This window comes from Andrographis paniculata, unplaced genomic scaffold (assembly GCF_009805555.1).
Source record: "Andrographis paniculata isolate CXL003 unplaced genomic scaffold, ASM980555v1 Contig87END, whole genome shotgun sequence".
NCBI classification, from domain to species: domain Eukaryota; kingdom Viridiplantae; phylum Streptophyta; class Magnoliopsida; order Lamiales; family Acanthaceae; genus Andrographis; species Andrographis paniculata.
In genome coordinates, this window is record NW_026137625.1 from 1,163,723 (window position 1) to 1,186,545 (window position 22,823).

Below are 22,823 nucleotides of genomic sequence, written 5' to 3' on the forward strand. Positions count from 1 at the left end.
TTTATATTGTTTTTGGATTTATTTAGCAAGTAACATTATTGAGATATATACTCCTTTTTATACACGAAAATATGAAATATTCAATTCAAAATGTATTTAATTTGTGTATTTATCCACATTTTGATCGAATAACAACCACTAACCAACCAATTAATTAGCTCAACTTGGACAAACCTTTAAAACTATGTAGTATATTATTTTGTATGAAAAATAAAAATAAAAATGAGTATTAAATTTTTTTTAAAAAAGAAAAAAAGATTCAAAAATTCTAAATACTACAATAAATAAATAAAATGAAAGCCTAATATATGTACACATAGGGGCGATCATTCCGATTTTCGGTTCAGATTTTGCCAAATCCGAATTGATCCGAAAATCCGAAATTTTTAAAAAAACTAATTCGAATTGAACCGAAATAACCGAAATCCGAAATCCGAACTAAAAAATTCAAACCAAACTGAAAAATCCGAAATTCTAAATATTTTTATTATTATTTTTTAAAATTTTAAATTTCTTTTATATTTTATTATTATTTTATAATATTAAATATATATAATATATAAAAATTAAATATATTAAAATATAATTAATAAATTTGAGTTTTTTATATTAAAATATAATATTTTCTAATAAAATATTAAATCTGTATAATAAAAAATATATTAAAATGTTATATTTCGGATTTCGGATTGGTTCGGATTTTAAGTATATCGATCCGATCCGATCCAAAAATCCGAAATTTGTTAAAAATTCAATCCGATCCAATCCAAAAAATCCGAACCAAATTTTAAATTTCAGTTTGATTCGGATTGGATTTTCGGATTTCGGATATTTTGCTGACCCTATGTACACACAATTAGAGTGCATGGCTTACACGTGGTGATTATGACGTGTCAAAAAATATTTATAATTATGTATTTGATCACTCATGACTTAGGGCAGTTGGCTGCATTCGTTTATAAATAGAGATGCAATTAATGGAATAATATGACACACATGATTTAAGTTTTACCTCTTCCTCTCTTATTTTGAAGGTGTTGGATAATTAGTTTGATCTAAAAACTTTTAGTTTATAAATAAATAGGTTTTAGCCATTTGACTGATTAAATATCTATTTTAAATATTTTATAAATTAGCTTTTAAAGAAATTGATTGGACACTAAAATCTAATTTCTAAAATATTGTATATTCCAACTATCTATTAATAATACTATTAATAACTTGTAAAAGTAACTACAAAAAATATATAATTAGCTATAATATTTTTAACTACAAAATATAATATTTTTGTAGTTAAAACGTGTCATTTAGTAACAAAAATTAATTTATATCGCTAAAAATAAACTATGTACTACAAAATTATTTTCGTCGCTAAAATTTTTTTGCTAGGAAATTCTATTTTAATAGCAAAAATGTTTTAATTACAAAATTATTTTTCATAACTAGAAGCATTTGGCTACAATAATCATACGTATTTTGTTGCTAAAACTCTTTTGTTATAAATTTTAATTTTATAGAAAAAGAGATTTAGCTACGAAATCATATTTTTGTAACTATATCTTTATTCTTAATTTTCATTGCAAAAAAATATATTTTTGTTACGAAAGTCATATTTGTCGTCAAAGAGTTTTAGCTATGAAATCATATTTTGTAGCTATATCTTTATTCTTAATTTTCATTGCAAAAAAACATATTTTTGTTACGAAAGTCATATTTGTCGTCAAAGACTTTTACTAACACAGTATAGGCGACGAAATGAGTTCGGTCGCAAAACAAATTTTGCTATGAATGATCACCTTTTGCTAAGAATTTTTTTTGTAATTAAATTTTAACTTTCTTGTAGTGAGTAATTGTTAAATTTTTTATAAAAATAATTATTGAATGAGATATTTATTGAAGGAATTATTTTATTATATATTAGATTGAAAGAGTACATTGAGATTAATAAATATGTATAATATATAAAAAAAAATGTATTCCATCCATTCAGTATTATTTTTATTGGGGGTGACATAGAGATTACAAAATTAATTCTTTCTTCTAAAATTCGAGAAAAATATAAAAAAAATAATTAAGTGGATCTAACTATGTATATGAATTAAGTTAGTGATTAAAGAAAATAATATGTTATATTGATAGTGATATAAAAGTTAATAGGTAAATAAATTTTTTTAGTAAAAACTACTAATTAGATAAATTTAACGAAAAAAATAAAAATATAAAAAATTTAACGGACCAAAAATAAAATTTAAAAATGTGTGCATCATACCGGTTTCCCAATAATTTACAATATTTGAGGTAACATTTATCGCAAAATAAATATTTAAAACATTTACAATATTTGAGGTAATATTTAAATGCAAAATAGATTTTTAAAATTATTTTTTAGAAAAATGATGATTGATTGAAAGTAGATTAAAGAAATAAATAAATAAAACAAACAAAAGATACACAAAATTGATAAAATCTTGTGTAACATCAAAACAATAATAAAAAATCTTTTAAATCAATATATAATATTACCTCCGTCCGATTTTAAGGATCTTATTTACTTTTTACGTGTTAATCTTTGAATATTAATTATTATATAAAAATATACCACAAATCAAAAGAAAAATGACAAAAATACTTATATTAGTGTCTTATAATACTATTACAATAACATTTATGCAAAAAGTTATACAAATATAAAGATATTTTTAATGTCAAATACAATGACGTAAAAGGTAAATAAAACCTTTTGAGTCGAACTGATGAATAACTTATATATAAATATTTTAATGAAAAAATTACATATTGTGTTTAATATACCATTAAGGTTCTCAATAATAATACTACCTTCGTCCGGCTCTATGGGTCTTATCTACTTTTTACATATTAATATTTAAATATTAATCATTATATCAAAATGTAGTACAAATTAAAAAAAAAATTGCAGAAACATTTCCATTTTTGTTTTATAATACTAGCTAATAGAAAGACATTTTGCACAAAAAAAATATATATATATTATACAAATATAAAAATATTTTTAATATTAAATATAACGACACAAAAGTTAAATGCAACCCTTAGAAGCGAACGGGGAGAGAGTACTGTATATATCATATATATTTATAATTTTTAAGGGATTAGTCTTTGAAGAGTGGGCATAGAATAAATTAATGTTCTATTGATATTAATTCTTAAATTTAGTTAATTTTATTTTCTATAATTTATAAAAGTTCTAAAATTCTTATTAATCCAAAAAAAAAAACAAAACATAAAAAAACCAACATTCATTAGTCACCACTGATATATGAAAATAAGTGTGTTGTTTTTTTTTTTTTTTTTGGTTAAATAAGTAACAATGCATAGTAATCCTAATAAATGGATTAAAAGAAGCAATAATGATTGTCGTATTCCTAAAAATATTTTATCTAAAAGTTCAAAGTAATATATATATATAGGAGAATTATTTTGTTTGCTAAGTAATTTTCACTCAAATAATTTTCTATATATATTATTATAAAACGTACAATATAAAAATATTGATACAATATAATATATATATATTTTATTTAATTATAAAAAATTAACTATTTAATATAAAATATTATTGTTCATTTTATATTGTTAACGTAATTTTTCATTCCAAAAGTAAAAAAATAAAAAATAAAAAAAAAAAATAAAAAATTTTATAAAAAAAGTGAAGAAATATCGTATCCACTACAATTAAAACTTTTAAATATTTAAAGAATTAAATATACATTGCTATTATTACATCATTACAAAATTTAAAAATCAATATCCTATGATTATGTCGGGTTTTCTTTTTAATTGTCCAATTTTATATATAATTCATTTATAATAAATAATTTTACTTCTAATAATTTTAATTTATAGTATCACTTTTTTAATAAAATTTGACAATTTTACCTTATTATTATTGATATTTTTTGCATAAAAAAATATTGAAAAAATATTATTTTTATTATACATATTTTATTATAGGCATAAAATTATTATTATATATATATATATTTAAGGGCAGGACTTTTATTTTGCTGCAAACCCTTCAAAAGTTAAGATTAATCCTGGTCTCGGCCCGACATTCCTCCAACCCTGCAAACAAGTTCCGGCGTTCGGAAGCAAGGGTGTGTTTGTTTGGGGGTTTGGATTTTGAATTGGGATTTGAATAGTAAAAGTTTTGAATTTGAATAGTTGTATGATGTGATATAAATAGGTGTTGATGTGATATTTTGAATGTAAAATTAATTTTTAGTATAATATAAAAAATAAAAAATAGGTGTTTGATTTGATGTTTTTGGGGCAAAAAAATTGGATGAATAGTAGGATTTTAAAATCCTACAAACGAACACACTTAATTCATTTTTTCTTTTAACAAAAATTTTAAGAAGTAAAAGACCTGCACAGTTATGCAATAAATACCACAAATGAATTATTTTATTATTTTAATAATTATAGTTTAATAAAATATATGCAATATATATATTATTTTGTTGAAAATAAAATTTTTTATAATTAAAATAAATAAATATTGAAACGTGACTTGGATTTAGCGGTCTATCCTATCCGAAACTAAAGTGAAAGGGTTGTTTCAATTGGAGGGTTCTTTTTGGGCTTATCCTAATTAATAATAAATAGGTTTAGAGTTTAGGGTGTTTTGGGATGCTTTTATAAATAGATAGTTATGGTTTTGTAGTCGAATGACTTTCTGAATCAATACAGTAAAGTCTCTCTGGTTCCTGCCTAGGACGTAGGTTGACACACCGTCATCGAACCATGTAAAACATTTGTGTTCTTTATTTACTTTCTTTTTCATTTTTTCCTAACAAATGGTATCAGAACCATGTTTGATTGAAGATGTCTTCGTATAAATTTGATATGGAGAAGTTTAATGGGTCGAATGACTTCACGCTCTGGAAGGTCAAAATGAGGTGGTTCAATAAGGATGTGCGGCTGCATTGGAGGGAGAAGATAAATTTCCTAAAGACACGAATGAGGAGATAAATAAGGAGATTTTGGCAAGGGTTCATTCCGCGATCTTGCTATCAGTTACTTTACTGATGAGGTGTTACGGGAGGTTGTAGATCAGACGATGACTTTTGGGCTATGGAATAAACTGTGTGAGAAGTACTATAATAACTCTCTCACGAACAGGCTATATCAGAAGCAACGTCTTTACACCTTCTGGATGTCCGAAAGTACTCAGGTAAAGAATCATCTTGATACCTTTAATCGTATTATTCTTGATCTTCAAGGGGTTGAGGTTAAAGTAGATGATGAAGATCAAACCCTAATTTTACTGTGTTCACTACCTGGTTCATATGAGAATTTTGTGGATACTATGCTATATAGTAGAACTATAATTTTTGTTAACGATGTGAAAGATACCCTTATGTCCAAAGAATTGAAAAGAAAGGTTTATATAGAAGAGAGTTCTGGTTCAGGTCTGTTTGCAGGTAAGGGAAAACCACATGAGATGGGTAATGGGTAACGGGAATAGAGGTCGCGTTCAAAATCAAAATCCTCTAGCAAAATTAAGTGTTATCTTTACAAGAAGAAGAGAAATACGAAAGTTGATTCTAGTAATAGTGGCAGTAGCTGTTGTAGTACAAGACAGTTCTGATGACGGAGACTTTGGTGAAGTTCTGACATAGTGCTAGTATTGTTGATTCCTGGATTATGGATACCGGTCCTTCTCACTATATGACGTTCTCTCGTGATCTACTCACTTCTTTTAAAGAGTGTAATGGAACGGTGAAGTTAGGTGATGATGGGGTTCTAGCCATAAAGGGGAATGGGATAGTGCAGATAAAATTACTATTAAAAAATACTCCAAAAGAAGTTACCTTTCATTTTTTTTTTTCGTTAAATATATATGTAGTTGTGCTATGATCATTAAATATTTTTCTTGTTTTCAAGGGATATGTAAGTGTGGTACCCCAATTGAATATAAATTAAATAAATTGAACAGACTATTTATATAGAATGCCACATATTTCTCGGAAATCCTACGGTAAGTACTATAAAGTCAAGCGTGCTTGCTATAAAGTAATTTGAGTAAAAAAAAAAAACTGGAATAACTCATGTTGACTTGTAAGACCAATCTATTCTCGACACGCCCAGTCTGCATGGCTTGCGGGCCAGGATGTTACGGTAAAGTACCAACGGGAGAAAAAATATGTTTAGTATACACAATTCTATTTACATAAATATTTATCATCTTTCCAATATTTATGAGCAATGCTTAATTCTATTACATTATACATGAGAATGTTGATGTGATTTGCTAATCAAGATCTGATTTCAAACAACGAAGTTCCAAAAACAATATATATTGGTGACATGTTTTTCTCATACTTGACATGTGATTCATAACATATTTTGTGACAAAACAAGAATTTATCGTTTGGAAGTGTTTTAACAACAATGCTTCATGCTTCTTTGCATATGGAATATCGAATTATAGTGAAGTGGTAGTTGACTAGTCAGTCGATTATATGAAGTCGCCATCAAACTTTTGTAGATTTTTGTCTTATCTTGAGTTTTTTCCATGTCGTAGCGGGGTATTGAGTTGGATGTCAACAATGGTTGAGTGTTATATAGTAGTTAACATTCTCGTTCAAATAGTCTAAATCTAGAACACATCAATGGTTAATTTATGTTGACTAAATAGCAAGTAAACATTTAATTAAATGAGTAAATATCCATATCCAAAATGGCCAAATATGGTACAAGGATGTGTCATTCCCTAATGTTTTTATAATCTTATTGCACCAAATTATGAATTTTGGTCTCAAATGAAGGCAATGGACTTGATTTGAATTCTAGTATATCTCGAATGCATGATGTGCATTTGGCAATAAACAACATACCATCGTTTTTCCTATATCTATCACTCATATCCACTCAATATATTTCCTAATTCAATCTTCCCATGTCCCTTTGGTGAAAATCTATTGATGCTTTAGCGGTTAGAGAACAAAATTCTAACTTATGGATAAGACATCAAATTCATTATATACAAGCAAATTGTCAAGACTAACTACAGCAAAACTCAAAATAAAAAATATATTCACAAGCAATGATAGCTTAGATAGGCTATGCCTTTGATGATGATCTTTTCATTAACAATGGCAAGAAGAACAATAATCCTTGGATTTCTTTGACTATGGAAGAAAGAAAGAGAACTTGGAAACCATGGCCGAATGCATTGTATAAAATTATCTTTAATATAATCTCACTACTGTAAAAGGATATAAATCACTCAAACATACATATAAATTGCAGTCAGGATACACGAGCATTCCCAGCTCTTATTCTCACATAAGCATATATAAGTGTTTGTTATGTTTGATCACACAAATACAAAGAAACATATGGAACACAATATTGAGATGAATCTAAATCTTAAATATTGACGGGATCCACGAACAACGCCATGATGTGTGCTTTTGTAACCTTCTCCGGTTGTGTATATCCATCTTGACTATCCTTGTAAGTAACTTCAACTAGACGTGCAAGATTCAAGATTCGTATCAGAACATCCCTCGAGTGTGTAGTTGGCTTGAGTAGCTCCTCATTCATGTCCTTCCAAGCATTACTAGCCATCTCATAGAATTTAGCTATAGCTTCTTCAACTGCGACGCCTTTGTTGTGCATATAACATCCAATGCCAGTAGCACTGTGGCCCCTGACTTCTCTTTCAACCTATTTAAAATGTCGATACTTATAATTGATACAATAAATCATTTTAAATATCGCAAAAGGGCGCTAAGATCAGAAAATAAAATAAAATACTTACGAAAGGAAAAGCTAAGGTATTTATAGAGAGAAACTCTAAAGTCCAAACTAATAAACCCGAAATAAGAATATTGCAAATTTTTTTAAATATTTGGAAAGTAAAAAATTTAAAAAATAAACCATTTGAAGCCCTAAATGATCTTGGATGGCCAAAAACCAGTAAACGTCATGGAATTCTTGTGACTTTGACTCGTTGGATCGATTCTGATGAACCATGCTGATTTTGTCAAATTTCGAACATGAACATGAACACAAAAGACGAAATTTTTTAAAAAAAAATAAAGAAATATTGGCAAGATTTGACAATTGGATCCTAAAATAAGCTGTGATTATTTCGAATCCATATTTATTAAACCATGCTAAATGTGTATTTTGAGAAATCGTCATATCTACAAACACTACCCTATAAAAGTTATTTTGGTGCGCTTAAAGTTGTGGTTGACACAAATTTGGAACAGTGATTTCCTCGCCAAAATTACTTTTATAGGATAGTGAAATTTTCATACCTCGTATGTAGCTGCATCATCAATGAGACGACAGATTGTGCTGCAGGCCTTTAGTACCTTTGGTTTCGACATCATCCATTCGTAGGCTTCTTTCGTTGCAAATTTTGTTCCTAATATTGCAGCGATTGGAAAATGGTAAGCGGTGCAAGTAACTGTAGCATTACTTAGATATCGATCAAATGTTGGCAAGTTTCCCTCAATGAACCATTTAGCCTCAACATTGTAGGCCCTCACTAGTTCTTTAAGCTGTTCATGGATAGCACCAGCAAAGAAAGTTGTAAAATTGGCTATAGTATAGAGTTCAAAAACAATTAAACTTATAATTGGTTACATTAATATATGAAGTATATGAACCTTCATTAGTTAAATAGAATAAAAAGTATATAAAATAATTTATAATATAACTTTAAATAGTGACAAAAAAAATTCATCAAAACATATTCAAAACCAAGATGTTGAAAATATTTCGGTACTTATGTTATGATTTTAAAAATCACAAAAAATACTTCAATTACAATATATATAAGAAATAAAGATATTGCCGACTATTTAATACTTTATATATATATATATATATATATATAACAAGATTATTGATTATTTTTGCTCTTCCTTTAAATAGCTGCAATTAGCATTTCACAATTTAAAACAAACAAAAAAAAAAAAAATTGCAGATATTTTAGTTATTTATGTCACGACCTTAAAAGGTCACAAAAATTATATCATAACAATATTGGTAAGAATTTAAAATGTTGAAAAAAAGAAAAATTTGTTATTAGCGCCCCAACTTAAATTAATCACAGAAAAAAAAATTCCATAAAATACTTCGAAAATTTTCGATATGTAAACCGCTACGTTAAATAGTTACTGAAAGTTATTATAACTTTTTCTATAAATATTAGGTACCATTTTAGTTTTTGTTTTTTGTAAGTATTGATTTTTTTTCATATTTTAATTCAAATAGTATTTGAATGTGATATTTTGTGTCAAAAAATATGTATACTTTTATTGGGAATTATGAAGTTTCAAAGTATAATAATAAAAAAAAAATAATAATAATAATAATAATAATAAAAAAAAGATAAATAGAGAGAGAAACTTAAAAAGAACATCCTTACTGTTTCTTTGGCATAGTATATTCCATAAGATTGACCTTTAGCTTCTAATTCTTCTTCAAATTGTTCAAACATTTCCAAAAGTGTTTTGTAGGATGATCTAAAGTAGTCCGGTGTTCGATCGATCTCGTTAATATCCCATCTAAAAAATAAAAAATAAAATCCAAGACAATTTGTTAAAATTACTTTCGATGATTAGATTGAATGATGTTATTTTATAAAATATACTCACTCGTTTGATTTATATTATAAAAATCAAGAACTAATCAATGTCCCGCATAATAATCTTATAATCAATTCATCATAAGTAATATTTGCAAGAAAAGTCTATATTAATTTACATTTAATTAAAAAAAAATGATATTAATTAATCTCATTATTCTATAATATATTAAAATTATAATAGATATTATACTTCTACTTTACAAAGTAAACACGCCCCAAATATATGACTAATAATTTATTTGAATATTTACACTTTGTTTAGACAAATATTTTTTAAAGTTTTGAGAAATTTTTAAAACAGTAAAATTTTAAATATTTGATGTTATTTTTTGTAAAAAAAAAAATAAAAAAAAATCACGGTCTCAAAACTTTAAATAATATGTATGTAAACAAAGCCAACAAGGCCTTTAAAGACAAAGAAAGAAGATTATCATTATTTTACCTCTGAATAGCCTCGGTAATAAGATCAAGTTCTTCTATTGTACCATAAGAATCATATGTATCATCGATTAAGGTTATTGCAGCTGCAAGATCTTTTGTTAGTAAAGCTCGGGAATGAGAATATTGAGGTTCATAATGCATCGCTATTGTCCAAAAATAACATTCGACTACTCTGTCTCTAGCATATGGAACTCTCGTCGGAATATCCAATTCCTTCCACCACCTGATCGATGATTGTTAGTTTAAAAAAATTTATGGATACATACATCGAATATATTTATATATATATCATGAAAGTACCTTGAGATTTCATAGAGCTCTTTTCGGTGAAACATCTGCAATAAATTAAAGTCCAATTTCGCAAATCTAAGAAGGATGTTGTACTTTTTTTCCCGTTTTTTATAGATTGAGATAAACTTCCTCGCTTCAAGTCTAGGAATGCTTAAATGCAATGGCTGCGCTAGAGCATGCTCGACTTCTTCTTTAAGGGGTGAATCGAGATTTTTTGTTGCGGACTTGAGATTTGATGTTGCAAAAACAAGAGCCTCGTCGAGGATGTCCTCTCCATGTACTCGTAGATGAGCTCCTTCGTATAGGCTTAACAAACCCCTCACATCATTCTTTAGGACTTCTTGGAAATTCCGTTCACCATCCTTGAATTTACTAAAAACATCTAATTTTCCGGAAATAAAGTTACTTGATCAGTTAATGAATTGTTGAAAAACATTCTTAGATGAATCAAATTAACCTTTTTCATTAATTGGGTGTGTTTCTTTTGATGGGTTTGGAAAAATTTTAGTTTGAGTTTGCTATTAAAATAATATATGATGGGATATTTTGTGAGAAAAAATATATATTTTTTTCGAGAAACTCAGAGTCCAAATAGTAGAAACCTCGGATTTTTTTGCAAAAGAAACATAACAAATGCTGCATCTATTAAGTGTGTGTATATATATATATTATTGTTAGTACAATGATTAAAGAATAATACTGTTGTATATTTGATAAGTAGTGTATAAGTTCGTAAAGGTTTTTGTGTGTTTGTTTGAAGAATTTTGTTAGATTTCCATTATTCATAAAAAAAAAAAAAAAAAAAATTCTTCAAAAATATTAAATCAAACACTTATTTTTAATTTTTTATATTATACTAAAAATTAACTTTATATTCAAAATATCACATCAATACATATTTATATCACACCATACCACTATTCAAATTTAAATTTTTTAATATTCAAATCTTAATCCAAAATCCAAACCTTCAAACAAACACACTACATGTCCACACCCGATGATAAGATATGTTATTAATATTATGAGCTCCACACTAACTAAATAAATAAATGAAGGACCTAAATAGAAAAATATATCTATTATTAATGGACGGAGAGACACTTTTGCATTTTAAGGGTAGGTAAATTTTAACTTAGCTATATTTTTACCATAATGTAAAAGAAATTTAAAAGATACTACTAAAAACATACCCGGGGACACATGGTAGCCGTGCGCTCTGAATAATCGAAAGTGAAGTGCTACGGTACGTAGATCGTAGGTTTCATTCTTATAATCCACATCAAGATTGAAATAATTTTCCAACTTGTCATTAATCTCGTCTTCAAAGTGGTAAGACAAGCCTAGGCGTTCGAATGTGTCAATTAGGTCCATTGTTTCGACGATGTTGTTGAAACTCGTAGGAATTGTTAGCATATTCCTAGCTTTATCCTTCAACGCTTCAATCTCTTTCGAATATTCTTGCATGAGCTGTTAGCAAACAATAACTAAATAAATAGATAAAAATTAACAATTTTATTTCCTTTGGATAAACTTGTGCATATTGTAAGTTTTCAAGTATATTTTCGCACTATATGTTGAATCAATATATTCAATTTAACCTTTTCTCCAATGCCGTATATTTCAATATTGGACACCATGGTTCTAATACGTGTTAATAAAGATTCAGACTCTAACTTAAAATCAATTGACGATAAGTAGAGTTTTTCTTCAACTTTATATGGTAAGACAGTTCCAATACTTTTTCTAACATGGGATATAAAGCACACTATTTTGCAATATTATTCTCGCACTATTTACCTTTTATAGTAAAAAAAAGTAGATTAAACCTGATCATTAGGGGTATATCTGAGGAACAAATCACCCCATAGACTTGGAGGGAAGTTACCGACAACACAGCGATGATCTCCGACTTCCTTGCCCAAGTTATTGACACCATTTTCAGCCATTGATACTTTTTCTATCAGTCAGAGAACACACAGAGAGTCTCTCTATAGCTGCGGTTTATATTTTATATTTTTTTGGATTTATTTAGAAATAAAATTATTGAGATATATACTCCTTTTTATACACAAAAATATGAAATAATCAAATTCAAAATGTATTTAATTTGTGTATTTATCCACATTTTGATCGAATAACAACCACTAACAAACCAATTAATTAGCTCAACTTGGACAAACCTTTAAAACTATATAGCATATTATTTTGTATAAAAAATAAAAATAAAAATGAGTATTAAATTTTTATTTTTTTTAAAAGAAAAAAAGATTAAAAAATACTAAATACTATAAATAAATAAATAAAATTAAAGCCTAATATATGTACACACAATTAGAGTGCATGGCTTACACGTGGTTATTATGACGTGTCAAAAAATATTTATAATTATGTATTTGATCACTTATGAGTTGGCTGCATTCGTTTATAAATAGAGATGCAATTAATGGAATAAGGCACACATTATTTAAGTTTTATCTCCTTCTGTCTTATTTTATCTCTATATAGTTGATATGCTACGAGTCTGGTCAGTTTATATGAATATTTTTCAAATTTTTTATAGTACTATTTATCAATAATATTTCTTATTATTCATTTCATCTTAATTTAAAGTTTTCTTTTTTTTTTTTTTTCTCGTTCAAAAGTATTTTTTTAAATAAAAATAATAATATATTAATATTAAAATATTCTTGACTTTTATTTAAATTGGAATTATACCATTGCACGTATCATTATTTAATATATAAAGTCAAAGACAAAAATATCAAAACTTCTTACGTATTTCTATTAATCAATAAAATACTATTATATTTTAATTTATTTAAAAGCTCCGAAGAACTCATTTCAAATGAGACGAATGAAGTATATCATTTGGAGAGTGTTTTAAACAAAATATTTTGGCCATTTTAACGAAAGCCGGCCATTTCAGGTCAGCTCGATGCCGGGTCCGGTGGCACAATTATGGGTCGTGTTGTATATTCCAAAGTCACCGTAAGTGTAGGGTGAAGAATTCCTTCATTGGTCTAACATGTAAGGTAGCACCATTATCAACGATCCATGAGCTTTCATGGGACACATGATTAATAACTTCAGTATCACGAAGAACAATGAGATCATTACCTGTCGGGTGCAAAAGGATTAATAGCACAAAACAATGCACAAACAATCCCAAACCAATCAAATAAAGCAACAACACAAAAATAATTGGAAACGACCAAATTCTTCTGCAAAAACAAATGCTACCGTCTGCCTCAAATAACTCTAAGTTACAAACATCTAAACAACGATCCAACCGGTAAAAACCAAGAGCAGAGTGTTACGAACCTTGTGTTCAAATTTCACCCCAATCCAACGGTCAACGAGGCAAGAGTCGTCAATTTTCTGAAACTGCGCAGTGTGTTTACAGGAGTGGCGGCGTTTAGAATTGATCTAGGGCATAATCTGTTGTGCTTCACCCTAACATGATTTACAAGTGAATTTAAAAATTGAGCCAAAAAGATAGTCCATGTAAGAGTGAACCTCCCAACATACCCAAATAAGATACGTGATGTTTTATGTCTTTCTCCATTTTATGTTTATTAATTGAAATTATATTTCTATAACGTCCAAATTGCAATCAGGGATTAAAATTTAATTCTAATAATTATGATATTTATAAATACCTTAATTATGGTCTTATAATAGTTTTATATAAATTTATATGTTAAACCTCAAAAATTAGTCTAAAACAAAATATCGATTTTACGGGAGAGGATCGCCAACCCTATCTTAGACCAGCCTCACCCAGTCTCATCAAATATTATATATATATATATATATATATATTAATTCATTAAAACATGTATGTATGTATAATAGCTTAGAAATTTCCACCAGCAGTATAATAGCTTAGAAATTTCTTTTCAAATTATAAAAAATCAAATTCCAACTCTAGCCCCAATTTTACTATCTCATCTTAATTGTTTCCCATTAACAATATGTTCAAAGTCATCTATTACATTTTGACGAAAAAAAAAAAACATTTCGATGAAAATACAAAGTCCCATTTTTATTATTTTCCACTTTTAGAAAAAATATTCATTCACTAATACCAAAATATTTTTAATTTTTATCTAAATTACAAATATACTATTACACACTTACAAAGTAAAAAAAAAACAAAAATATCAAAATCTTTTACAGATTTCCACTCACCAATAAAATACTATTATTTATTAGTCTACTACAAAACTCAAAGGCTCCTTTCAAATACTATCCATTGAGTTAAGGCGCTTATGGATGGAGGGATATGTTATTTACAATGTACACGTCAGAAGATCAGTTTCGGATGTGTGCAGCACTTCTATGACATTCTTAATGGTAATCTACTTCGAACGCCAACAACACTACTTATAGCGCAATTACTCTAGTCAGGACAATCAAAGCTTCATTAGGCAGAAAATCGGGGGCATGACGAATCCACATATGAATAGCAGAAATAACAAATATTATGAAAACACGATATGCAAAAACATGTTACAAAACTAATAACCAAGAATGTATCCGGAAAAAAATAATTTCTCCTATAGTAGTGTGTTGTTAGCTAGGCTTAATCAAATCCAACGCCACGTAATGAAACTTGAAATGGCAATGTCTGTGTATAATCATATTAAACGCCATAGCAATACCTCTATCCAATGTCCGAATGAATGTCTTCCGGATGTGCTTCCATTCGTGCAACCATATGCCATTCCTCTCCAAGTTTTCTTCTTTTCATGAAATCCTATAGCAATTCGATCTATATGATGATTCTACAAAGACTGAATGAATTTTTTGCTTACCATAATAACTTGGCTGTAGGAGATCCTGTAGACTTGTAAATTCCATTAGTGTTTAGGAAGAGATGCCAGGAATATGAGGAACAGGTGGCTTAGCTTTCTTCGTCTTCTCCACCAGTATGGCCTGCGTAGTAAGGATCATACCAGCAACAGAAACAGCATTTTCCAGTGCACATCTTGATACACGACATGGATCAATTACTCCAGCAGCCATCAGATCTTCATACCTCCCACTCATTGCATTATAACCAACTCTTGGATCACAGTCTTTTATTTTCTCCACGACTACATCTCCATCGACACCTGCGTTCGCTGCAATCAATTTTGCAGGTGCAAGCAGTGCCTGATATTCAATCCAAAGAAGAGATCTTAATAACTTCAACAGAACCATAAAATACACTTCTCGTTAATAACTGTATTTGAGGTGAATTTGTGCCAACTTGTTATACCATTATGTCTAAGAAAAACCATGTCAATTACCGCTCTGGCGCTCTCCCATTTCAAGAAAATGTAAATTCATCTTAGCACTTTCTTAATTTTCAGGAATGATAGATTAACAAACATTCTAACAAGAGGATAAGAACAGGCAACAAACCATTCCAATAATGTCTGCACCAATCTTCTCATCACGGTCCTGGAAGGCATTCTTTATTCCAGGTATTTCCTTGGAAAGATGTACATAAGTAGCCCCACCGCCAGGTACCACACCTTCAGCCATGGCAGCAAAGGTGGCACATTTTGCATCCTCAATTCTTAGTTTCCGATCTTCAAGTTCAACTTCAGTATGAGCCCCAACCTTAATTATAGACACCCCACCACAAAGCTTTGCAATCCGCTCCCTAAGCTTTTCTGCCAGATGCGTGCTATCTGTCTCAGAAAGATCCTTCTTTATCTGCATAATTCTTGCCTGTATTTCAGCTTTAGTTGAAGGGTCCGCAACTATAGTGGTATAATTGCTTGTTATGGTTATCACCCGAGCAATACCAAGCTGATCAGAAGTTGCAGTGTCAAGGCTTAGGCCCAAATCTCCGGAAATGAAATCAGCACCTAATTAGAGAATGTCAACAGGAATTTGCTAAGTCAAAATTAAATGTAGTCATATCTAAACACATATGTGGTGGTTTCACCATATACAAGGCTACTTGTCCTAGTGTAATTTTTATATATATATTTTATGTCCATACAATATGAAAAATTTTCCGGAAATCAAGGCATAGAAGAAAATAAACACTCAGATTTCTTCCCATTCTTCAAGGTAAGATAATTATGCAGAGTAGAAAATTAGCAATTCAGCTCACCTGTCATAAGCGCAATATCTTGTAATAAAGCTTTTTTCCCACCTCCAATCCCTGGGCATTTTACAACAGCAATATTAAGTACACCCTTCATTTTATTCACAACTAGTGTTTCCAGCACCTCCCGTGATATATCCTCAGCAATAATCAACAAAGGAACATTCAATTGTGTAGCCTTTTCCAGCAAACGAACAATCTCTTTCACAGAGGATATCTTTTGATCGGTCACCAAAATTCTGGGACTCTCAAATTCCACAATAGGCTTGTCCTTGTCGGTGACAAAGTGTGGAGACATGTACCCCTTATCTATCTGTAAGAAAAGATTGCCTGAAGAGAAATTAAGAAAAATAATGAAAACTCAACAGGAAAGAAATTACTTCCATGGAAAAACAGTAAGGCTAAAGAATGAACAATTAAATGAACTATCACATTTGGTTTGAGGAGATGATTCTATCTCAGATAGTTGTATATGAACTGAAATTCTCAAGCCTTCAAATTTTGGAATTAACAATCTCCATAATCTCAAAAAAGAGATAAAGTAGCAGTAACAATAACAATGCAAGAAACTAGCCTAATTATTTAATACTACCTATTATCCAGTCTTCCCAAAATTCACAAATATGACTCTCAGCTAAATCCCATCCACGAGATGGAAAACATCATGTGGATTTGGCAGTAAAGAGTATGTAATATTGAGATTATATCCATTTCTGTAAAAGATACAGATTGCTTTATACATATTACCTTCATTCCTTCTTCAACTATCACAGAGGTTTCAGATGATGAAGAAGATTCAATTGACATCACTCCATCAGGACCAATTTTATCAATAGCTTCAGCAATTAAGTTCCCAATATACTCATCATTTCCAGCAGACAACGATGCCACAGCTGTAGGGGGAAAAAATGTTGAGTGCAATCGAAGAAAATAATCTAGATGAATAAAGAACAAAAAATTAACACAACCTTTAATGTCATCACTTCCTTCTACAGGAAAACTTCTCTCCTTCAATTTATTTATCAACGCTTTTACGGTTTTATCCATCCCATTTCTCATAGAGACAGGGTTAGCACCACTATTGATAGCCACCAATCCAAATTTTATAATCTCCCGAGCTAATATAATTGCAGTGGTTGTACCATCGCCAGCTGAACCATTCGTTTTAGTTGCAACCTGCAACAGGCATGAATGGCATCAGCATAGTATTAAAAAAATTAAATCCACAAAATTTGTATGGCAATAGTGTTTAACCTCTTGGATTAGCAGAACTCCAGCATTTTCAATTGTGTCGGAGAGCTCTATGGCTCGAGCAATAGTGACACCATCATTTATCACTTTGAGAGTACCCGATTCAGAGAGAACCACATTTCGCCCTGCAAGATATTAACAAAAACAGACAACTCAATAAACACCAGGCATGAAACTAAGCTTCTTTTTTCTCAAGCTTCTCAATTATCTGAAATTATGGAGTATGCGATGCTAAATTATGCAATTATCGTCGCCACCAGAAACATGACATCCACCATATTGCAACATGAGGGTAATGAACATCGTGTCAAATGGTCTAACAAGGCATGCCCTTTAATCTAAGAAGTACAAACAAGGTTCAGCTTCAACCAAGAAACTCAACCCAGCATCAAAACAAAATACTAACAAAGCATAAGTTTTACACTCACCTTTAGGCCCCAAAGTCACAGAAACAGCATCGGCAAGCTTATTGATACCAGAAAGTAAAGCAACTCGACAGGTCGTGTCAAATTCGATTCTTTTGGGACCAGCTTTGACAACCATCTCTAATTTTCTGACTCTGTTTCTGCTCCATAACCCGCGCACGCATGATCTTCTGTAAAATCCCTAAAACAGGTAGAAATAAGCTGCCAAAACTCGTAGAACTTGGATCGAACAAAATGAGTTAACAGAATTGACTGCTGCAACTTACAGTGGGAAAACAACTTGCAGGGAAGAATCCAGTATAAGGCAATTGAAGCGACATTTTCAGAAAGCGGCAACAATACAATAGAACTGGAATTCGTTCTACCCTGTCCTTTTGCCCTCCTCCTTACAATGAGATGCAGCGTACTGCTTTAAACTACATGAGAAAATGTTCAGTGGACATAGAAGTGATGGTTGTAAGAAATGAATGAAGGAAATTACAGAACGGATTTGGATTAGGGTTTAACAATAGGTAAGAAATTGGGCTCCCAAGAGGAAGATGAAAATGAAAATTGATTTAGGGTTTTAGAGTAGATGGTATTTAACAATGAGATCGACCAGAATAATTTAAGAATGAAACAAAAAATTTGATTTATTCATTAATTGTTATATAATAAATAGTATATTAATATTGGTAAGTATAAAATATATATGTATATGTATATATATAGTCAGCATATATATATATATGCAGAAGTAACATATACATGGCCAAAAATTAGACTAAGGTTTGTCGATGTGATTGATTCGTGTAATAATAATAGCATCCACGATGAGCAGCTACGTATTAGTTATGTGTAAATAAATTTGCAAAATTTTCAGACGATCGAATTTGCTGTACATTAATTTCATCACTTTTCTGAAGATCATGAGTGAAAAAGAACTTCGGAGATATGTGTTTTGTCCGAACGCCTTTAATATATCCTCCCTTTAATTTAGCTATACAAGTTGCATTATCTTCAAATAATATTGTAGGAGGTAATACATCATAAAAAATCAAGCCACAATTTTTCTGAATATGGTGAACCATAGACCTTGACCAAACGCATTCACGACTGGCTTTGTGAAATGCTAAAACCTCAGCGTGGTTTGAATAAGTTGTTGTTATTGTTTGTTTAGCATATTTCCAAGAGATTGCGGTTCCACTACAAGTAAATAAATAACCAGTTGGAGATTTTGTTTTATGTGAATCAGACAGATAACCAGCATCAGCATAACCAATTAACTCATTTTGAGATTCACTCGAATAAAATAAACCGAGGTCATGAGTCCCCTGAAGATAACGAAGAATGTGTTTGATACCATTCCAATAGCGCTTTGTGCATGGCCAATAGATTCACTGAAAAAATATATCTGGTCTGGTACAATTTGTAAGGTACATTAATGCGCCAATAGCGCTGAGATATGATACCTCGGGGCCAAGTATTTCTTCATTCTTTTTTCTTGGCTAAATGGATTTTTACTGAGATCAAGGGATCTGACCACATTGGTGTACTTAGAGAGTGAGATTTATTCATATAAAATTATTTTAATACTTTTTGGGTATATGTGGACTGATGGATAAATACTCCATTATTAACATGATTCACTTGTAATCCCAGACAATATTTAGTCTTTCCAAAATTTTTGATCTCAAATTCTTTCTTTAGATATTCAATTGTAATTTGGATCTCTTCTGGAGTTTCAATTAAATTGAAATCATCAACGTATATTGCAATAATGACAAATTTTGATCCATTTTTCTTGATAAAGACGCATGGGCATATTGGATCATTAGTATAACCTTTTTTTTATTAAGCGGTCACTGAAACGCTTATACCACATTCGCCCTAATTGTTTAAGTCCATACAATGACTTTTTCAATTTGATGGAATATGATTCTCTTGGGTTTAATTTGTATGCTTCAGGCATATTGAATCCTTCAGGAACTTTCATATAAATATCAGTATCCAAGGATCCACAAAAATATGCATTAACTACGTCTAAAAAACGCATATCGAGTTTTTTTCGCACTGCTAGGCTCACAAGGTATCTAAATGTTATTCTATCGACAACTGGAGAGTATGTTTCATCAAAATCTACTCCAGGTCTCTGTGAAAATCCCTGAGCTACAAACGGGCTTTATATCTCACAATTTTATTATGTTCATTTCTTTTTCGTACAAACACCCATTTGTATCCAATTGGTTTTATATCATCTGCTGCTTGAACAATTGGTCCGAAGACCTCCCTTTTGTTTAATGAATCAAGCTCTGATTGAATAGCATGTTCCCATTTTGGCCAGTCATTTCTTTGCCGATATTCATGAACCGATTTTGGCTCTGGATCCTCGTTTTCTTCAATTATATCAAGTGCTAAATTGTATGCGAAGGCATTATCAATAATTGTCTCTTTACGGTTTCAACATTTTCTTAAAGTAACATAGTTAATTGAGTTTTCAATAATCTCATTATGTTCTTCAAGATCGTGTTCTTCTGGAGCAATTATTTCAGGGTTGACTTCCTCATTAGATTAAGGTTTATCAATGTCATTCATGATATTTTCATGATTATCATTATTAATTCATCTTTTTCTTTCGATGATGTTTATTTTTGGAACCAAGTGGTTTACCACGCTTCAAGCGTGTCGCCGATTCATTAGCACTTCCAATTTGTCCATCAGGGACAATTATTTTTAGCCAGAGCATTAGCAGCTTGAATGTATATGATCGAGTAACTTTACTCGAGTTATTGAATGCATCCGGTAATTGATTTGCAATATTTTGCAAATGTATAATGCGTTGAACTTCTAGTTCACACTGCTTTGTACGAGGATCATAAAAATTCAATGGAATTTTCCAATCAATATCCCTTTCTGGTTCATTTCTGTCTCCCTCTAATGTCGGAACATATAATTCATCAAAATGGCAATCTGTAAATCTTGCAGTGAATAAATCACCCATCATAGGTTCAAGATATTTTATAATTGATAGCGATTTATATCCGACATAAATGTCCAATCTACGTTGATGACCCATTTTTTTGTACGTTTGGGGGTGGAATAGGAACATAAACAGCACACCCAAAAATACGTAGATGAGATATATTTGGTTCGTGACCAAACACTATTTGCATAGGGGAATAGCTATGATAGCTTGTCGGCCTCATTCTTATGAGTGTTCATGCATGTAAGATTGCATGCCCCCAAGTTGAAACGGGCAACATAGACCTCATCAGTAATGGTCTAGAAATCAATTGCAATATTTTAATAAGTGATTCTGCCAGACCATTTTGTGTATGAACATGAGCAACTGGGTGTTCTACATTAATTTCAATCGACATGCAATAATCATCAAATGCATTCGATGTATATTCACCAGCATTATTAAGACGTATAGTCATAATTGGATTATCGGGGAATTGTGCCCGTAATTTAATAATTTGGGCAAGCAATCTCACAAATGTCACATTGCGAGTAGATAATAAACAGACATGGGACCATCTCGTAGATGCATTAATAAGCACCATAAAATATTTAAATAGCCCACACGGTGGGTCTATTGGTCCACATATATCTCCGTGTATTTTTTTCAAAAATATAGGTGATTCAATACCTACTTTAGCTGGCGATGGCCTAGTTATCAATTTTTCCTAAGTGCAGGCAACACATGTTAACTCATTTGAGTTTAACACTTTTTGACCTTTTAACGAATGGCCATGCGAATTCTCAATTATTCACCTTATCATTATACTGCCAGGAGGCCCAAGGCGATCATGCCATATTTGAAAATCGGTAATCTTTTGATCTACCGTGAGGTGTGTTTCAACAACACCTAATCTGGCATAATATAAACCAGTAGAGAGTGAGGGTAATCTCTCAATGATGTATTTCCTTTTATCAATGATATTAGTGATCAATAAAAATTCACCATCAATATCACTTATAGTTTCAATATGATAACCATTTTTCCGAATGTCATGAAAGCTCAGTAAATTTCTTCGAGCTTTAGTGGCCAACAGTGCATACTGTATCATAATTTTCGTCCCCGCGGGGAGAAATATAATGGCTTCTCTAGAGCCTTCAATTAGTTTTGCACTGCCACTTATTGTATTGACATTCATTCTTTCCCTTTTCAAATGGGAGAAATATTTTTCGCGTTTCAATATAGTATGTGTCGTTGCACTTTCAATGAAACACATATTTGCATCATTTTGATTGACATCCATTTAACCTTCAAATATAAATAAACACCGTATTAATAAAGGCAGATATGTGTATTACAAAATGCATACGAAAAAGTAATATGCGATAATTTAAATATTACAAAATATAAAATGACATAGAATGTCTGTCACTGGGGGTTTGTTGGATCTACGAAAAAAATTGTTATATCAAGATGCGTTGTGTCGTAATTCAGAAGATCATCATCAGGGTCGTCATCGTTATCAACGTGATTAGTCTCGACCTCTTTCCCCTTTTTTTTTTGCAGTGAGGCTTGATAAAGATCGGCTAGGTGTTTGGTTGTTCTGCAGGTATTGGCCCAATGGCCTTCAATGCCACACCGATTACAAATGCCGATTTGTCTCTTTCCCTATTTAGCCTTTTCGGCTATATCCCCATATTGAGGTTTACT

At 30.3% G+C, this 22,823-nt stretch overlaps 2 protein-coding genes across 7 annotated transcripts; both read right to left on the reverse strand.

Annotated features, from left to right (window-relative positions):
- Nucleotides 1-7,230: 7,230 nt before the first annotated feature.
- On the reverse strand, nt 7,231-12,405 carry LOC127242652 (germacrene A synthase-like). 2 transcript variants are annotated; one of them, XM_051262280.1, is made up of 7 exons: nt 12,217-12,405; nt 11,581-11,857; nt 10,397-10,769; nt 10,098-10,319; nt 9,434-9,572; nt 8,316-8,561; nt 7,231-7,716 (listed from the first exon to the last, which is right to left on the reverse strand). In XM_051262280.1, the coding sequence occupies exons 1-7, from the start codon at nt 12,334-12,336 to the stop codon at nt 7,417-7,419; spliced, it is 1,677 nt and encodes a 558-aa protein (XP_051118237.1). In that variant the 5' UTR covers nt 12,337-12,405; the 3' UTR covers nt 7,231-7,416. The 2 variants fall into 2 exon arrangements, with proteins under 2 accessions (XP_051118237.1, XP_051118238.1); XM_051262281.1 differs by having other exon boundaries at nt 12,188-12,331.
- An 817-nt stretch (nt 12,406-13,222) lies between these two features.
- Nucleotides 13,223-18,745, reverse strand: LOC127242727 (chaperonin 60 subunit alpha 2, chloroplastic-like). Of its 5 annotated transcripts, XR_007836869.1 has the most exons (11): nt 18,439-18,745; nt 18,176-18,353; nt 17,751-17,872; nt 17,465-17,672; nt 17,244-17,389; nt 16,503-16,809; nt 15,800-16,251; nt 15,208-15,547; nt 15,055-15,149; nt 13,712-13,843; nt 13,223-13,507 (listed from the first exon to the last, which is right to left on the reverse strand). XR_007836869.1 is itself a non-coding variant. In XM_051262398.1 (8 exons), exons 1-8 carry the CDS (start codon nt 18,490-18,492, stop codon nt 15,260-15,262), a joined length of 1,755 nt encoding a protein of 584 aa, XP_051118355.1. In that variant the 5' UTR covers nt 18,493-18,745; the 3' UTR covers nt 14,557-15,259. The 5 variants fall into 5 exon arrangements, 1 of the variants encoding a protein (XP_051118355.1); XR_007836870.1 differs by having other exon boundaries at nt 15,055-15,547; nt 18,176-18,342; XR_007836867.1 differs by having other exon boundaries at nt 15,055-15,547.
- Between the last annotated feature and the right edge of the window lie 4,078 nt (nt 18,746-22,823).